The sequence below is a fragment of the Garra rufa genome, chromosome 3, assembly GCF_049309525.1.
Source record: "Garra rufa chromosome 3, GarRuf1.0, whole genome shotgun sequence".
NCBI lineage: Eukaryota > Metazoa > Chordata > Actinopteri > Cypriniformes > Cyprinidae > Garra > Garra rufa.
The window spans coordinates 55,708,655-55,726,640 of record NC_133363.1 but is presented as its reverse complement, the minus strand read 5'-3'; the positions used below and the strand labels follow the sequence as shown (position 1 = coordinate 55,726,640).

Below are 17,986 nucleotides of genomic sequence, written 5' to 3'. Positions count from 1 at the left end.
TCATCGCCCCGGAGATTGAGCCTGATGACGCGACTGACCAGGTGTGTGAGCCGGCTACACTGTGCAACACCGTAGGAGTCCTTGTGGAGATCGAGGGCTTAGAGGGAGGTCCCGCCCACACTCCTAACACTGAGGGTGAGCTGCAGCTGAGCTATGGATATTATCATAAAGAACTTTTGGAAATATTTGAAGTGGATCTTATAGACTGGTTTGGGGAGATATTATCCAGCTCTCCTGTGTCTCCGCTGGTTCCGTCCAGCTCTCCTGTGTCTCCGCTGGTCCCGTCCAGCTCTCCTGTGTCTCCGCTGGTTCCGTCCAGCTCTCCTGTGTCTCCGCTGGTCCCGTCCAGCTCTCCTGTGTCTCCGCTGGTTCCGCCCAGCCGTCCTGAGTCCCCGCTGGTTCCGCCCAGCCGTCCAGAATCTCCGCCAGTCACATCCAGTCTTCCAGAGTTTCCGAAAGCTCCATCCAGCCGTCCAGAATCTCCGCCAGTCAAGTCCAGTCTTCCAGACCCTCCGCTGGTCCCGTCCAGCCGTCCAGAGTCTCTGAAGTTCCCACCCAGCCTCCCTCTCCCGCCTCCACTCAAACCTGCCAGTTCCTCAGCCCTGTCTCTGCTAGTGCCTGTCTGTCCCTCAGCTCACCCTCAGGCTGCGCCATCTAGGATTGTGGATCCATCTCGGGACTTCCAGGCTCCAGCTCCGCCTAGGCGGGTCGATCCCCAGTCTCTACCTCCAGCCTCCGAGTCCTGGACTCCACCTCGGTCCTCCGACCCTTCGGCTCCGCCTTGGCTCCTGGCTCCCTCATCTCCACCGTGGCCCGTCATCCCACCAGCTCCACCGGGCTCCCTCGTCTCTCCGGCTCCGCCTTGGTCAGTCGTCGACCATCCGCCGCCTCGGGACTCCATTCCTCCGGCTTCGCCTTGTCACTCTGTCCCTCCGGCTCTGTCAGGCTCCTCCTTCCCTCCAGCTCCGCCTTTGTCCTCTGTCGCTCCGGCTCTGCTGCGGTCTTCCGGATCCACATCTCCGCCTCAGTCGCCTGAGCCATCAGCTCCGCCTTGGCCCTCTGGACCCTCTGTGTCACCCTGGCTCTCCGTCTGCTCGGCTCCACCTGGGTCACCTCTGCCAGTAGCTCCGTCTCCATCGCTCGTCCCCAGGGTGTCATCTGCCATCTCTCCACCATGGCTCCTCCCTCCTTCGACTCCGCCCTGGGGCCTCGTCCTGGCTGGTCTCTGGACTACCATCTGGCTCCTCCTGCTTCTGGCTCCTCCCTGGCTCCTTCCTCCATCTACTCCACCCTGGCCTCCTGAACTTTACTCCTTTCCCATTGCCTGCCCTTCGCCTGCCCCACGCCCGCCTCCTGAACCCCCACCCTCCCTCCTCTGTTGGACTCTTTGTCGGCGCGAGGACGCGCCTTTCCGGGAGGGGGCGAAATGTCACATGTTTGTTCTGTTGTGTTCCTGTCTGAGTTAGTTCCTCATTTGTTCCCATGGTTTTTGATTAATTGCTACACACCTGTTTCAGTTCTCCCTAATTAACCTTCTAGTATTTAAGTCCTGCGTTATCCCCATTTCCTTTGTCTGCTATTAGATGTTCCCATGTGTGTGATTCTCCTTGCTCTCCTGTATTTTCGTTGTGGATTATATTAAAAGACTGCATTGGAATATTCTTGCTTCGTGCTCTTCCCTTAAGCCACACAACCCGTGACAGTTATAAAGTCAGAATTGCAAGATAAAAACTCACAGTTCTGACTTTTTTCTTAGAACTGTAAGATATAAACTTGCAATTGCAAGAAATAAAGTCAGAATTGCAAGATAAAAACTTAAAAATTACTTTTTTATCACTATTCTGAGTTTATATTTTGCGATTCTGACCTTTTTTCTCCTAATTCTGACTTTTTTTCTCGGAAATGCGATTTGTATCTCACAATTCTGACTTTTTTTCTCGGAAATGCGATTTGTATCTCACAATTCTGACTTTTTTTCTCGGAAATGCGATTTGTATCTCACAATTCTGACTTTTTTTCTTGCAATTCTGAGTTTATATTTTGCAATTCTGACTGTTTTATTAACTCAGCAATTCTGACTTTTTTTCTCGGAAATGCGATTTGTATCTCACAATTCTGACTTTTTTTCTTGCAATTCTGAGTTTATATTTTGCAATTCTGACTGTTTTATTAACTCAGCAATTCTGAATTTTTTTCCTTGGAAATGCGATTTGTATCTCACAATTCTGTTTTTTTATTCCTGCAAATGGGATTTATATCTCGCAATTCTGAGTTTTTTCTCGCAAATGTGATTTGTATCTTGCAATTCTGACTGTTTTTTGGAATTTTATATTTCACAATTCTAACTATTTTTCTCTCAATTCTGACTTTTTTTTCTCGGAAATACGATTTGTATCTCACAATTCTGACTTTTTCGTGCAATTCCAATTTTATACTTCGCAATTCTGACTTTTTCGTGCAATTCCAATTTTATACTTCGCAATTCTGACTTTTTTTCTCTCAATTCTGACTTTTTTCCTGAAATTCTGACTTTTTTTTCTTGGAAATGTGATTTGTAACTTTTAATTCTGACTTTTTTCTCGCTATTCTGAGTTTATATTTCACAATTTTGACTTTTTTTGAGATATAAATTTGCAATAGGGAGTTAAAGTGTTCTAAAGTTTTTGGAACACAAAAAAAGATATTTTGAAGTATGTTGGTAACCAAATATTTTTGGTGCCCATTGACTTTCATTATATGGACAAAAATACAATGGCAGTTAAGCGGGAATCAAACCTCTTTGGGTACAAACATTATATTTCTTTGTGTTCTGCAGAATAAAGAAATGTCTAGAGTTTTTTAAAGGTCAAGAGAGCAAGTAGATAACACAGTTTTCATTTTTGGGTGGACTATGCCTTTAAGTTGTACATTTATCAGTTATTATGCATTCTCTGGGAATCGAACCCATGACATTGGCATTGCTTTAACTGTTTAAGCAGTAATTTAAGCAGTTAATTAATCAAATAAATTGTAATTTTAGAACTGTCTGAGTATCAAGATAATTAAACTACATTAGATGTGTTGTGGCAGCCAAATTATTGAATACATAGACCTTTAAATAGTTTTAATATATCCATATTGTTAATCATGAGTCTATCACAGGCCTACAGTCCGGAGCAATCCTTTTTGCGGTTGAAAAGCATTTTTAAGAAGGATATTTTCGAAAATCTTGACAGGGTTTGATTAATGGGATACACAAACGCTGTTTTGATTTGAAATTGGCCCTGCAAGCTAAAACATGATTTGAGGCAAAAGTTTGCCTGTTTTTTGCTCATGTTCAGATAGTCAAGATTAGGTTTGAAGCCAATGGCAGATGAGGGAAAACAAACACAGCCGAAGTAAATGCCAACATCAGGAGGACAGATGCTGTCAAATAAGCACACAAGACATGTGAGTGAATATGCAAACTTTGCACTTTAAGGGAATAATTCATTAGTCGTCATCACTTTCATGTTGTTCTAAACTCATGACTCTTTCTTCCGTGGTTTACAGATGGGGATTATTTTGAATATCCTGCTCTGTTTTTTTAATGTTCTGAAGCTGTACTTTTTTGTTGTTGTACTGAGAAGTTGACTGAAATTGAAGTCCTTATTTACTGAAAACCGTCCTCTCTGCAGTGGCTCTCTGTCTATTCACCATTTTTGTAGTCTATGATACAAAGCTAATATGTGGCTTCAGAGCACAAGTCACATACCCTGTGCCCCAATGTTCATACTTATACTACGCCTTTAAAGTATGTACTTTTTTGGTGAAGTACACACTTTTGAGTGTATAGTAGAGGAGTAGGCAAGCTTTGGTTTTCACAACAAAACCCGCCCAATTACTACATAAAACTAGCCCAAAAGTAGGCCAAAAGCGTTTCGAGGGGGGTCCCCCGGCAAAAATTGCGTTTCAGGGGGTATAATACAAGTTTTTTGGTATACAAATTAGCACTCCAGGGGATAAATATTACGTTATTGGGGTCGTTTCAACCCACGAACACGAAAAACAACCCGCGGCAACAGTATAAAAGTAGCCCAATTCCGCGGGAAAACCACAGACTTGGCAACACTGCCGCCATGCTTGTAGTTTTGTAACGCATTTTATTCGCATTTGTAGTTCTGGACCGAATCCTTTGCCAAAGCGCAATGGATTGTGGGCAACATTAGCCATTAGAGTGTGCACGGATCCACACCTAAAAAATTTACATGAAATAGTAGACCATCTGGGGACTTTTGGCATACTCTTTTCAGCATACTATGTTTTGGGACACACTTATTGTAATCTCACATACTATTTAGGATGGATAGTATGAACATTGGGACACAGGGATAGACTTTTTTGATTACATTTTTGTGGTGTTTTATTTTTGGATCTTTACAGACCCAGTTCACTTAAGCTTGTATGTTAAAAAAAGACTGAAATTCAAGATGTGAACTTCAAGGCAGTTTCTAGATATAAGCTGACTCTTTTAGTTTTAAGTATACTAAAAACTGGCCCAGGAAGCAGTTACGGCTCAATTAGACAATTATGGGGCCCTCTTGTGGTCTGAGAGGAAGAATGTAAAAAAAAAAATGAAAACAGTTCATGGAACATTTAATGTTTATAGTATAGTTATTTATTCTTAATTTGTTGTAATTTTGATAATTTTTTTTCTTCATTTATTGTTATTTTAGGCTTTTTTTGTAGTTAATGTATTCCAATTTGAAGTTAATAATCTATATTTTCTTAAACATTTAAATTAAGTAAATAAAACAATTGAGTAGCACACACAGATTATACATTCATACATACATATCTTTCATTGAGCGCAAATACAATGTAATTAGTGAGGAGCTTTTATAGGCTTAGTGATTGATTGTTTGTTCTTACTAATTTCTTGGCTGTTTGACAATGCTGTCATCTCCAGGTCATGGATGAGAGTGATATGAAACACAGCTTTCATGCCAGGTTCATCGAAACACGGGAACGCTTTTCTAGCGTAAGTTGCCTGCATCTGAGTAATGGCAATAATCCTGGAAAACATAAGAACATGTTTTGTTCAATCACAAAACCATAAACTGATGTTTAAACCATTGTATATCAGCTGTACTTATTAATAGATTTAATTACTTTTTGTTTGTCAGTGAGATATGTAATATTTCTAAATTTAAATAATCTTTTTTTACGATTTAACGGAACAACATAAATTAAATTATTTTTAGTAACATACGTCACATGTCTTGTTTTGTTTGCTTTATAAAAACATCAACCCAAGTGGCATTTATTTTTTAGAAATATAGTGCACTTATTAAGCAAAACATTTCAGAAAACGTCTAGGTTACGAAGGTAACCCTCGTTCCCTGAAGGAGGGAACGGAGACATTACATTGGGATCTCGCTTGAGAGACCGATCATCTCTGAGCCTTATATACAAAAGGCCAATTGAAAATTGGCGAGTGGACGTGCGCGCCGGCCACGCCCCCGTACATACGGGTATATAAGATGGCGGCGCGCATCACTCAAACAGGTTTTCGCTGAAGAGCCGATCAAGCCGGCGTCAGCGTGACGCCAGGGGCGTTGCAGGGGAATGTAACGTCTCCGTTCCCTCCTTCAGGGAACGAGGGTTACCTTCGTAACCTAGACGTTCCCCTATCAGTCGAGTCACTTCGACGTTACATTGGGAACTGACCCATGGAACAGGCCACGACCCTGGCGCCGCGTTACGCACAACTTCACGTGCTGACAAGTATACGTGCCGGCAGGTGAAGTGTAACGTAACCTTCCCAGCGCCCTGAGGCCCGATAAGGGGGCCTTTCCAGGGATGCCAGTTGTACTGAAGCATGGGTTGGGGGGGCGGAGCACATGAAATTTTTACATGTGGAAATAAAAATAATTCAATATATCCATAAAGGTTTTTAGGGATACACGAGGGAAACGACGGTTCCGCTGGAATAATGAAAAGTATAGCCACAACCTGCGGGGCGAAGGAGACCCAGGCAGGATCACAGTGCAGGACTACTCCGCGCCTAGCCCTGACTGCGGGGCAGGAGGACCCAGGGTTCGCCGGAGGGAACATTCTGGGAATAGCGCACGGATCCACGTGGGAATGGCGCAGCAAGCCGACACCAGCCGGTGTAGAACCAAGCAAGGTAAGGTGTCGCCCAGCCCGCAGCTCTCGGACATCTGCTAGTGAGGTGCCATGAGCCAAGAATCATGGCTGTCCCTGAGTATAACAAGGAGAAGGCATCTACCACCCAATGAGCCAACCTCAGTTTGGGGACAGCATTCTCTTTCTGCTGAACCCTGAAGCAGAAAAGCTGCTCGGTGCGCCTGAAGTGCCGAGTGATTCTATTTCCACACATTTATGGACACAACATCGCAAGGCTGGGTCTGCCTCCTCCAGGGCAGAGCTTGCAGGTTCACCACCTGATCGCGGAAAGGCGTGGTGGGAACCTTGGGCACATAACCGGGCAGGTCACAGAAGGGGTGTGCGTCGGGAGCGATTGAGACGCAACAACGGGTGCCCTTCAGGCAGACGGCTGCAACCCAGCCCTGGAGACGGAAACATACTTGTATGTGCTTCGTCGTGAGCATGTGTGCCGACAGCCTGAGAAGGGACCGGAACAGAGCTCCATCCAGGGCTGATGTTAACCCACCACTCTAACTGGACACGTGAAGTCGGGACTGTAAGGTCCTGACCTCGTCCCGGCTGGGGGGACAGGCTGGATCGCGTCCTTCGCCAGTAGGTAAGCGACCTCCGCAGGCAGAAGAGAGGCACGCCTACCCGAATAAGAATGTAAGGGATACCTCTGAGTCTGGGCGGACGCCTGGTGCCAGGCCGTACCGTCTGTATCAACCAGCGCAGTGGTATCAAGGGAACGTTGACCGACGTGACCGTGGTGGGGCAGCCTAGGGGAAGACAGGGAAGGAGACAAAACAGAAGGATGAACGTCCTGGAGAAGTGCCTAACTGCACTAAGCAGTGCTTACCTTCTTCCCTGGTTCCCGCGCTGGCGAAAAGCGGCCGCGAGTCTGGTTCCTAGGAGTGTAAGTGCTGCTCAGGAAGGAAACTCGAGGCCGGAGCCCAGAGGTGAGAAACTTGCTCTTTTTGTGAAAAAGTGGGTACCGTCGACCGATGGGCCGACGGCAGCATTGAAGTACACAGTGGCCCCCGGCCCTCCACCGGGAGCAGGGAGTGTAGATGTCAGCATCCCCTAAAGAGCAGTCTCAATCACCTCTGGAGGCCCGCGTCAGGGACGTTTCGCAGTTTTCTTGCGGGTGTTTCGGGCCGGTCCCTGTGCCGCCGGCGGCGCCGCTCTCCTGCGGCTGGCTCTGCGCTTGCGGGCCCCTTCCGCCAACCTGGCGTCGTGGGCCTCCGCGGGGGGCAGAGCTGTGGATGTTGTGGCTGCAGGGGGGCGCCCTCGGCGACGTACAGGCGGAGGGGGCGTCTTCGGCGGCGGGATGGGAACTTCGCGGCGGGGCAAGATGTGCTTAATCGCCTCCGTCTGTTTCTGTACTGTCGAGAAGTGCTGGGCAAAGTCTTCGACAGTGTCGCCGAAAAGGCCACTCTGGGAGACGGGAGCGTCGAGAAAGCGTGCTTTGTCGGAGTCTGCCATCTGGGCCAGAGTGAGCCATAGGTGTCGCTCCTGGACCACAGCCGTGGACATCACCTGACCAATGGCCCGCGCCGCGACCTTCGTCGTTCGAAGGGCGAAGTCGGTGGCAGCGCGGAGTTCCTGCATTACACCTTGGTCAGAACCACCCTCGTGCAGCTGTTTCAACGCCTTGGCCTGGTAGACCTGCAGGGTTGCCATCGCATGCAGGGCCGAGGCAGCCTGGCCAGCGGCGTGAAAGGCGCGGCCCGCAAGGGCGGAGGAACACTCGCAGGCCTTGGAGGGGCCTAAAAAAATTAAAAAAATATTAAGCAGCACAACGGTTTCCAACATTGATAATAAATCAGCATATTAGAATGATTTCTGAAGGATCATGTGACACTTAAGACTGGAGTAATATTGCAGAAAATTCAGCTTTGCATCACAGGAATAAATTCTATTTTTAGAGTATATTACAATAGAAAACCATTATTTTAAACTAATAATATTTCACAATATTACAGTTTTTTTCTGTATTTTTAATCAAATAAATTTAGCCTTGATAAGCAGAAAAGACTTAAAAATCTTACTGAACCCAAATTTTAAACGGCAGTGTGTGTGTGTGTGTGTGTATTGTGACGAGCGTCCCGCTTGGATATCAGCGTCGCCCTGGAAACCAACGATGTCCACGCCCCCACGCTCATCACGCGGGAATCAGTCTCAGCTGCGTCTCATCAGCCGGCGTCCTCATAAGCCGCGTGCCGGCTGACTCAGTTGAGAAACGATCTCCCTACGAGCTCAGACTAATGGTTCTCTCTCTTCTTTCTCAGACAGCAGCTGAACTGATTCCCTCACGTTTCACTGGATCTGCACCGAGCACGAAGATTGAAGAGCACCAACCGTCACGAGTCTCACACAGCCAGCGGCCATCACTTTCACTTTCACTTTTGACTTACGTTTATCAATAAATCCACCCTCCGGGGCTAAATTGTGAGTTTTCTGTCCTGTCTTCCTTCCCACCCGTGACAGTCTGGTGGAGAATGCGGGCAGATTGGTGAAGGTTTTCAGGCAGAAAATTATCAACTCACTTTTCACCCGAACTTTTTTTTCTGTCTCACCATGTCACAGACACCAGCGGAAGGCGAGCGCTCCTCCCCAGAGATGGACCAGCTGCTACAACGGCTCACAGAGGTTAGCATCCGCCAACAACAAATTGTGGAACACCTCGCCACCCGCCAGAGCCAAACGGAGCAGGAAATAGCATCCCTTCAAGTCGCCGCTGCCGCCCAACGCGCTCCGCTACTGGACACGCGCGCTCACGCCGCCCGTCTACTGCCAAAATTAACTCCCCATGATGATGTTGAGGCTTTCCTACAGATGTTCGAAAGTACCGCCGTATCTGAGGACTGGCCACGGGAAGACTGGGCACGGGCACTGGCGCCCCTACTCTCCGGTGAGGCACAGCGCGCCTATTTCTCTCTTTCACCCGCTACTGCAGAACAGTACGGGGAAGTGAAGAATGAAATCCTGGGTCGTCTGGGTCTCTCTCCTGTTTGCGCCGCACAGCTCTTCCATGAATGGGAGTATAAGCCCCGCCTCCCTGCCCGTGCCCAGATCGTCGAGCTCACCCGTTTGGCACGTCACTGGCTGTTAGAAGGAAACCCCTCGGCTGATCAAGTAGCGGAGCGCGTGGTCGTCGAACGCCTCTTGCGAGCCCTGCCCCGTTCACATCGCCAGGCCGTGAGTATGAGGAACCCCTCCAACGTGCAGGAACTCATTGAGGCCGTGGAGTTGGCGGATGCTACTCAACAGCGGGAGGCCGGGGATCGAGCGCCGCCTTTTCCCCGGAGGGTGGTCCAGGAGCGACGCGCGCCGGAGGGCACACCGCGACCATACAGCAGGCCAGCGGCTCCCTCTCCCCGCGACGAGCCTATGCCGACCGAAGTCCCTGCGGGCCCCACCAAGAGCTGGCTGGCGGGCTGCATCATGCATGCGGACGCACCATCAGGAGCTCCGGAGGTGGAGGTGAAAATCGGCGGTAAGCTCTTCCGCGCCCTTCTGGACTCCGGCAGTGCGGTCAGCCTGGTGCAGTCCCATATCCTCCCTCCCAAGGGTGAGTCGAAGGCGGTGCTACCAATCACATGTGTCCACGGGGAAACGAAACAGGTTCCCGTCAGACGAGTCACTGTTTCTGCCGCCATAGGCACCTGGCCGCTAGAAGTTGGACTGGTCGAAGACCTCCCCGTGCCAGTTCTTCTCGGGAGGGATTGGCCAGGCTTCGACCGCCTGCTCACCGCCGCCTCTCAGCCCGCCAGCCCAAGAGGGAGCCGCCGGAAGCCAAAGACACCTCGCGGGCCACGCCGTCGTCCAGCACTTCTGGCTTCGGATAGCGGGAGAGATGGTGAGTCCCCTTCCCAAAACTCTAACGTGTTTTATGATGTCTTCCAACAGGCTACTGAAGGGGGCTCATTCGCCAGGGACCAACGGGAAGACGATCGGCTCAAACATTGCTGGAACCAGGTCAGGTCCATTGACGGCCGTGACGTCCAGCCAGCTCCTCACCCTCTCCCGCACTTCGTGGTCCAGAACGGCCTGCTGTATTGTGTCGCAGAGCGAAGGGGGGAGGAAAAACGTCTGTTGGTCGTCCCACGTTCGAGGACGGAGACGGTCCTTGAATTGGCACACTCGCATCCCATGGCCGGCCACCTGGGACAGGAGAACACCATTAGAAGGATCCGGGACCGTTTCCACTGGCCGGGCCTCGACGGCGAGGTGAAGCGCTTCTGTCAAGCTTGCCCTACCTGCCAGCGGACCTCCCCGAGGAAGCCTCCCCCCTCACCGCTAATCCCATTACCTGTCATCGACGTGCCCTTCGAGCGCATCGGGATGGACCTGGTGGGTCCGCTGCCGAAGTCTGCCCGGGGCCATGAACACATCCTGGTGGTGGTCGACTATGCCACGCGGTATCCGGAGGCGGTCCCCCTCCGAAAAGCCACGGCCAAGAACATCGCCCAGGAACTCTTCCAGCTCTTCAGCCGCGTCGGCATACCCACCGAGATCCTGACCGATCAAGGTACTCCCTTCATGTCCCGGCTAATGGCAGATCTCTGCAGGCTGCTGCGGGTGAAGCAGTTGAGGACCACAGTTTACCACCCGCAGACCGACGGACTCGTCGAACGCTTCAATCAGACCTTAAAACAAATGCTTCGACGGGTCAGCGCAGAGGACAGAAGGGACTGGGACCTGATGCTACCGTACGTCCTCTTTGGCATCCGTGAGGTCCCCCAGGCCTCAACTGGCTTCACCCCATTCGAACTCCTCTTCGGCCGGCAACCCCGTGGCCTCCTGGATGTGGCGAAGGAGGCCTGGGAGCAGCAGCCTGCCCGTCACCGCTCTGTGATTGAACACGTCCAGCAGATGCGAGAGAAGATCGACCGGGTGATGCCATTAGTTCGGGAACACCTGGTGAAAGCCCAGCAGAGCCAACAGCGTCAGTACGACCGGACCGCCCAACCACGGGAATTCCAGCCCGGAGACCGAGTGATGGTCCTGGTCCCTACCGCGGCCTGCAAATTCCTCGCTACCTGGCAAGGCCCCTATACCGTCATAGAGCGAGTTGGACCTGTCAACTACCGGCTCCGACAGCCGGGGAGGAGACGTACTGACCAGGTCTACCATATTAACCTCCTCAAGAAATGGGTCGGGACCAGGGACCAGCTCGCCGCCCTCTGCCTCTCCGAACCCGTGGTTGTGGACATGGACCCCCACCTCTCGGCTACCCAGAAGGGAGACCTCCAACACCTGATCGGTCAGTTCTCTGATGTGTTCTCCCCTCTCCCCGGGCGGACCAACGTCCTCCACCATGACATCCGTACGCCACCGGGTGTCGTCGTTCGGCAGCGACCCTATCGGGTCCCAGAGGCTCGTCGGCAGGCTATTGAGGACGAAGTCCAACAAATGCTGAAGTTAGGGGTGATCGAACCATCACGCAGCCCATGGTCCAGCCCCATCGTTATGGTCCCCAAGCCAGACGGCACCCTCCGGTTCTGTAACGACTTCAGACGACTCAACGAGGTATCAGAGTTTGACGGCTACCCCATGCCTCGGGTGGATGAACTGCTAGACCGATTGGGACGGGCCCGGTATATCTCCACCCTGGACCTCACTAAAGGTTACTGGCAAGTACCTCTCTCTGAAGATGCCAAACCCAAAACCGCCTTCTCCACCCCTAGCGGCCATTGGCAATACCGGACCCTCCCCTTCGGTCTTCATGGGGCTCCAGCGACCTTTCAACGGATGATGGACGTCATTCTCCGGCCGCACCAGCAGTACGCGGCCGCGTACTTGGACGACGTCGTCATCCACTCCGAGGCATGGGACGACCACCTTGACCGTCTCCGGAGGGTGCTGACGGAGCTACGAAGGGCTGGGCTGACCGCCAACCCCCGCAAGTGCCATCTAGCTCTACGGGAGGCGAAGTACCTGGGATACCAAGTAGGACGAGGCATCATCAGACCGCAAGAAAAAAAGGTAGAAGCCATAAGGACCGCGCCAAGACCTATCTCCAAGACCCAGGTACGAGCCTTCTTGGGGTTGGCGGGGTATTATCGCTGCTTCATCCCTAACTTCTCCTCTTTAGCCGCCCCTCTGACAGACCTGACCAGGAAGGGGCAGCCGGAGAAGGTTCAGTGGTCTCCAACGGCGGACGAGGCCTTCCAGCGGATAAAGGACGCCCTAACCTCGGAGCCCGTCCTGCGCGCCCCGGACTTTCGCTGCCCCTTCCTGCTACAGACGGATGCCTCGGACACCGGCCTCGGAGCGGTCCTCTCCCAGGTCCAGGAAGGAGAAGAGCATCCAGTCCTTTACATCAGCCGAAAGCTGACCCCGGCCGAGAGGAACTACGCCACAGTGGAAAAAGAGGCCCTAGCCATCAAGTGGGCAGTCCTGGAGCTGCGGTACTACCTCCTCGGCCGGAGGTTCACCCTGGTAACCGACCACGCCCCTCTTCAGTGGATGGCCAAAGCAAAAAACACCAACGCCAGGGTGACCCGATGGTTCCTAGCGCTCCAGGACTTCCACTTCGACGTCAAACATCGTGCTGGGGCCGCCAACTCCAACGCCGATGGACTCTCTCGGATCTGGGCAGCTTTCGCAGGTCTGTCAGGGGTCACTCCCCACCCACCCCCTGTCTCTCCCCTATTTTCTCATCTCATCCACAGGACCAGGACGACGCTTAGGGGGGGGGAGTGTGACGAGCGTCCCGCTTGGATATCAGCGTCGCCCTGGAAACCAACGATGTCCACGCCCCCACGCTCATCACGCGGGAATCAGTCTCAGCTGCGTCTCATCAGCCGGCGTCCTCATAAGCCGCGTGCCGGCTGACTCAGTTGAGAAACGATCTCCCTACGAGCTCAGACTAATGGTTCTCTCTCTTCTTTCTCAGACAGCAGCTGAACTGATTCCCTCACGTTTCACTGGATCTGCACCGAGCACGAAGATTGAAGAGCACCAACCGTCACGAGTCTCACACAGCCAGCGGCCATCACTTTCACTTTCACTTTTGACTTACGTTTATCAATAAATCCACCCTCCGGGGCTAAATTGTGAGTTTTCTGTCCTGTCTTCCTTCCCACCCGTGACAGTATGTATATATATATATATATATATATATATATATATATATAGCCAAAAATGCATTTCATGGGTCGATATTATCGTCATTAGGATATTAAGTAAAGATCATGTTCCATGAACATATTTAGTACATTTTTTGCACCCTCAGATATCAGATTTTCAAATAGTTGTATCTCGGCCAAATATTGTCCTATCCTAACAAACCATACATCAATGGACAGCTTAATATTTATTCAGCTAAATAAAATTTACCCTTATGACTGGTTTTGTGGCCCAGGGTCACAATTATCAATGTTGAAAACATTTGTGCTTAGTATTTTTGTCCAAATCTTAATTATTATTTTTTTCAGGATTATTTGATGAGTGTTTGAAATAACATTAATAACATTAATTTTGTAACATCATGCATGTTTGCTATGACTTTTGGTCGATTTAATGCATCCTACAAATATTAATTTTAAAAAATGGTACTACCCCTAAACTTTTTAAAAGTAGTGTACATGCTATTCAGAATGAATGCAAATATGAGTTATAATGACATTTTCTGTTTGCTGAACATGAAGGAAAGTACACCTGTGGTTTGTCTGCTAGAACCGTCTAGGGATCGTGAAAGGAACTGACTTCATAGTATACATTCTCAGAAACATCCTTAAAAACAGTTGCTTAGAAGTAATTGCAGAAATGTCTCAGAAATGTCTCAGAGTTAGTTCTGAGAAATCTCTAGCAGATGTTTTATCTGTTTGCAGATGCCACTTTGTTTGATATTTTGCGTCTAATGAAATAACATTCTGACATTTTTAGCTGCTTATGTTCTTTTTGTGGAAGCTCTATTGCTTCGATAAACAACATCTCACTTTTTTTCACCATCTTCCATGTATTCGCTCCTGTAGAAACCCTCTAGATCATCAGCAAGCTCTCCTGTGAACTCTGTGTAGAGCCAGTAGGACTTCCCAGGCTTCAGGTTTCCCTCTAGTTGAATCACCAGGTAATGTGTTTCCACCTGAAACCAGGTTGTCTTTATGGCCGGAGCCATTACGCCACTCAGACCTGTGAGTTTTGCATGATGCCCATTAAACAAAGTCAGGTTCAGCTTGTTAGAGTGAATTAGTATCAGGTCTGTTTTCTTCACACAAGTAAACATCACCCCAGAGATCCCAGTGAAAATATACATCCCATTGGCGTTCTTAGCCAAACGTGGCCAAAGAGTCACATTGTAGTACTCAGGAGAAAGAGTATCAGGCAGTCTGTATTTGTCCCAGGGTTCGTTGGAAGTCTTCGGGGTGGGAGGTACTGGCAATATAGATGCATTAGTGAATTTGGCTGTGTTTTTGGACTTTTCTCTATTGTAAACCACTGATAATGCAATGATGGTCACCAGGGCTATTGCAGCCAGCACCATGGCTGCTGTGGCCAGATGTTTGCTGATGTAATATCCTTTCCCCATTGTTCACTGCGGTCTGAGTTGTGAAATTGGTGGTGTCCTTTATTTTACTACTTTGTTGTGTTGTTGAGATGATGCTAGCATGACAGTGCCTTCAACAAGAACAAATAGATGGTTTCCATCTTCGGTGATGTAAATGCCTAGAAGAAACAATGTTTCATTATATATTCAAGATGATTCAAGGAATAAATCATCTAAAAATCTTATTTAAAAATTGAATGACTTGAATATTATTATGAACACAAAGGGAGATATTTTGAAGAAAATTCATGCTGTTCTTTTCCAAACAATGGAAATGTAATTTTAGTTAAAAATTTTAGTTTTTTTTTTTCATGTATACACAACACACACACACACACACACACACACATACTGTATATACACACAGCTGAGGTCATACACCTTGTAGAATCTGCTAAATGTTAATTATTTTACCGAAATAAGAGGAATCATACAAAATGCATGTTATTTTTTATTTCACAAATGACATTTACATAGTCCACAAGAGAAAATAATAGTTGAATTTATAAAAATGACTGTTCGAAAGTTTACATACACTTTATACTTAATACTGTGTTGTTACCTGAATGATCCACGGCTGTGTGTTTTTTATTTTATTTTTTTTTTTTTGTTTAGTTATAGTTGTTCTTGAGTCCCATGTTTATCCTGAACAGTTAAACTGCCCACTGTTCTTCAGAAAAATCCTTCAGGTCCCACAAACTCTTTGGTTTTTAATTTCAATACTTTTTTGTGTATTTGAACCCTTTCCAACAATGAATGTATGATTTTGAGATCCATCTTTTCACACTGAGGACAACTGAGGGACTCATATGCAACTATTACAGAAGGTTCAAACGCTCACTGATGCTCCAGGGGCATTAAGGGGGGTGAAAACTTTTGAACATAATAAAGAATTTGTCTTGTTTTGCCTAAATGTCATATTTTTTCATAGTGCTGCCCTTTAGAACCTACAGAAGATAATTACATGTTTCCCAAAACAAGTTAAATTTTCCCTGATTCAGAAGTTTTCACCCCCATCTCTTAATGTGTATTTTTTCCTTCTGGAGCATCAGTGAGCGTTTGAACCTTCTGTAATAGTTGCATATGAGTCCCTCAGTTGTCCTCAGTGTGAAAAGATGGATCTTAGAATCATACAGTCATTGTTGGAAAGAGTTCAAATACACAAAAATGCTGAAAAACCACAGAATTTGTGGGACCTGAAGGATTTTTCTGAAGAACAGCAGGCAGTTTTAACTGTTCAGGACAAACAAGGAACAACTATCAATAAACAAAACAACACAGCTGTGGATCATTCAGATAACAACACAGTATTAAGAATCAAATGTATGTAAACTTTTTTTATAAATTCAACTATTATTTTTTCTTGTGGACTATATGTAAACATCTTTTATGTGAAATATCTTATTCAGGTCAGTACTAAATAAAAACTTGCTTTAGTAAAATAATTAACATTTTGCAGATTCTGCAAGATGTATGTACACTTTTAACTCATATACTGTACTGTACATATATAAATATAATTTTTGTACTAGATTATTAGTTGTTACTTTTAGTTTTAGTTTTAGTTCACAATAACAACACTGGCTGTCTAACATTCAAATATGAAACACAAAACAAATTTTACTCACCCACAACTAATGAATAGTTTGCAAGCCATATGGACAACTTTTACAGTAGTTTTATAATAATTTTTCTGGAGCTCAGTAAATTTAATTTAATTTAATTTAATATTCATTTTAACTCAGAATAAACATGATGTTTGAGCAGTTTGCTGACTAAATGCTCTTTTGTTTTGTGGTGAGGAATAAAAATTGAACTCTGTTAACCTTAATTTAAGCATTGTTAAAACAAAAAGTCACATGATGCACATCTGGCATAATCAAAAGCACTAATTACTGTTGTGCTCTTTCTCACAGGTGCTTCCTCTCGATGCCTGACCTCATTTATCATTCTCCTGTTACCTTCTTATGTGAGTTCAATCAACAATCACATGCACATATTGTAACACATATTTTAACAGCTGTTTATGTGTTAGTAAGCAGAAACAAGGGCAAAAATATGCCCTCCTGTGATCGACCTTCTGATTAGTGCAGGAAAGAATGGGATGGGATACCTTCCTTGTTCGACTGATTCATTCTCAATTAAACCAATGGATAACGTGAGTCTTTTCCTAAGAAGATTTTCTCGTTGTAAGTGGGAAATGTATGTGAAAGTTCAACATGCAGATGTTTTTGCAATGGTCACATACGGGGGCAATGAAAATATAATCAATAGACCAATAAGCTTTGCCTTAAAAAACAAGAAATACCCTACATTACTCATAGTTAAAAATGCTCATGCTATTTGAAAGGTACTTGAAGTAGACTGAAAAGCTTTTTTCTTGTAGTCTTTATTATATTTACAGTGTGGCCATGCAAACTAGTATGGAAATGCATGCTGGTCTCAACTAATCTTAACATGAATGCCATAGCCTTTATTGCATATTATTGCTTTGCATATCCAAATTCATGCAATCATTGATATGACTATTTTGCTCTCAACTTTCAGCTGTAAAACCACTTTGCTTAAACGCTTGTGTCTTACGCACTGACGAGTCTTAAGCCTTTCGTTCTACTACGTACAACCATCTCCACCTGGAAGTTATTTGAGGTAAGTAAATACACATAAACTAATTCTCTGTTACCCTCTAAAATATGAAACACCCACACTGCAGTCCAAACCGAAGAAACCCATCTCATCTGTTGACCATATGCTAAATCACTCTGTCTAAAAAATCCATGCATGCAGCAAAAGCGCAGGAATCTTGCAGCAGTTCTTTTTCTTTCGTGAAAAGACTTCTTACTTCTTGTGTGTGAGGTAAAAGTCAAATCAAATAAACATGCACACACACACACACACACACACACACACTCGACTGACACTGAAGAGAGCAACACTGTACATACCAGGTATCCATAGGGAAAGTCACAGAAGTGGGAGAGTCGGTGTAGATGATGAGGCTGATGGGAAAAACAAACACACACACACTCTCACACACACACTCCTTCCCGTTTGGGAGGAGGGGCGAAACGAAGCTCAAGTTTTCTCTTAAATGTACACACACCCCAAACCCATTTCCACACACACAGAGTTCTCTGCCAAATCTTTGTCGAGGAGTTTTAAGGGGAAAATATGATCATCCTAAGTGTGTTTTGAAACCTCTAATGGAGGCACACTGGATATTACAAAGGTGTTTTCAAAAGTCAAATAAGATATGAAGAGATATTTAGATTTTTGTCCTGTGGCTATATTTTGTATTTT

At 47.0% G+C, this 17,986-nt stretch overlaps 1 protein-coding gene across 1 annotated transcript in view; it reads right to left on the bottom strand.

Annotated features, from left to right (window-relative positions):
- anpepa (alanyl (membrane) aminopeptidase a) overlaps window positions 1–17,734 on the bottom strand; it is a 34,456-nt gene extending 16,722 nt beyond the window's left edge. The window contains exons 1-3 of the mRNA XM_073836421.1: window positions 17,632–17,734; window positions 14,079–14,805; window positions 4,891–5,033 (exon numbers count right to left, since the gene is read on the bottom strand). Coding sequence (XP_073692522.1) covers window positions 4,891–5,033; window positions 14,079–14,668 — 733 coding nt within the window. The 5' untranslated portion in view covers window positions 14,669–14,805; window positions 17,632–17,734. The remainder of the gene's footprint in view (window positions 1–4,890; window positions 5,034–14,078; window positions 14,806–17,631) is intronic.
- Window positions 17,735–17,986: the final 252 nt, after the last annotated feature.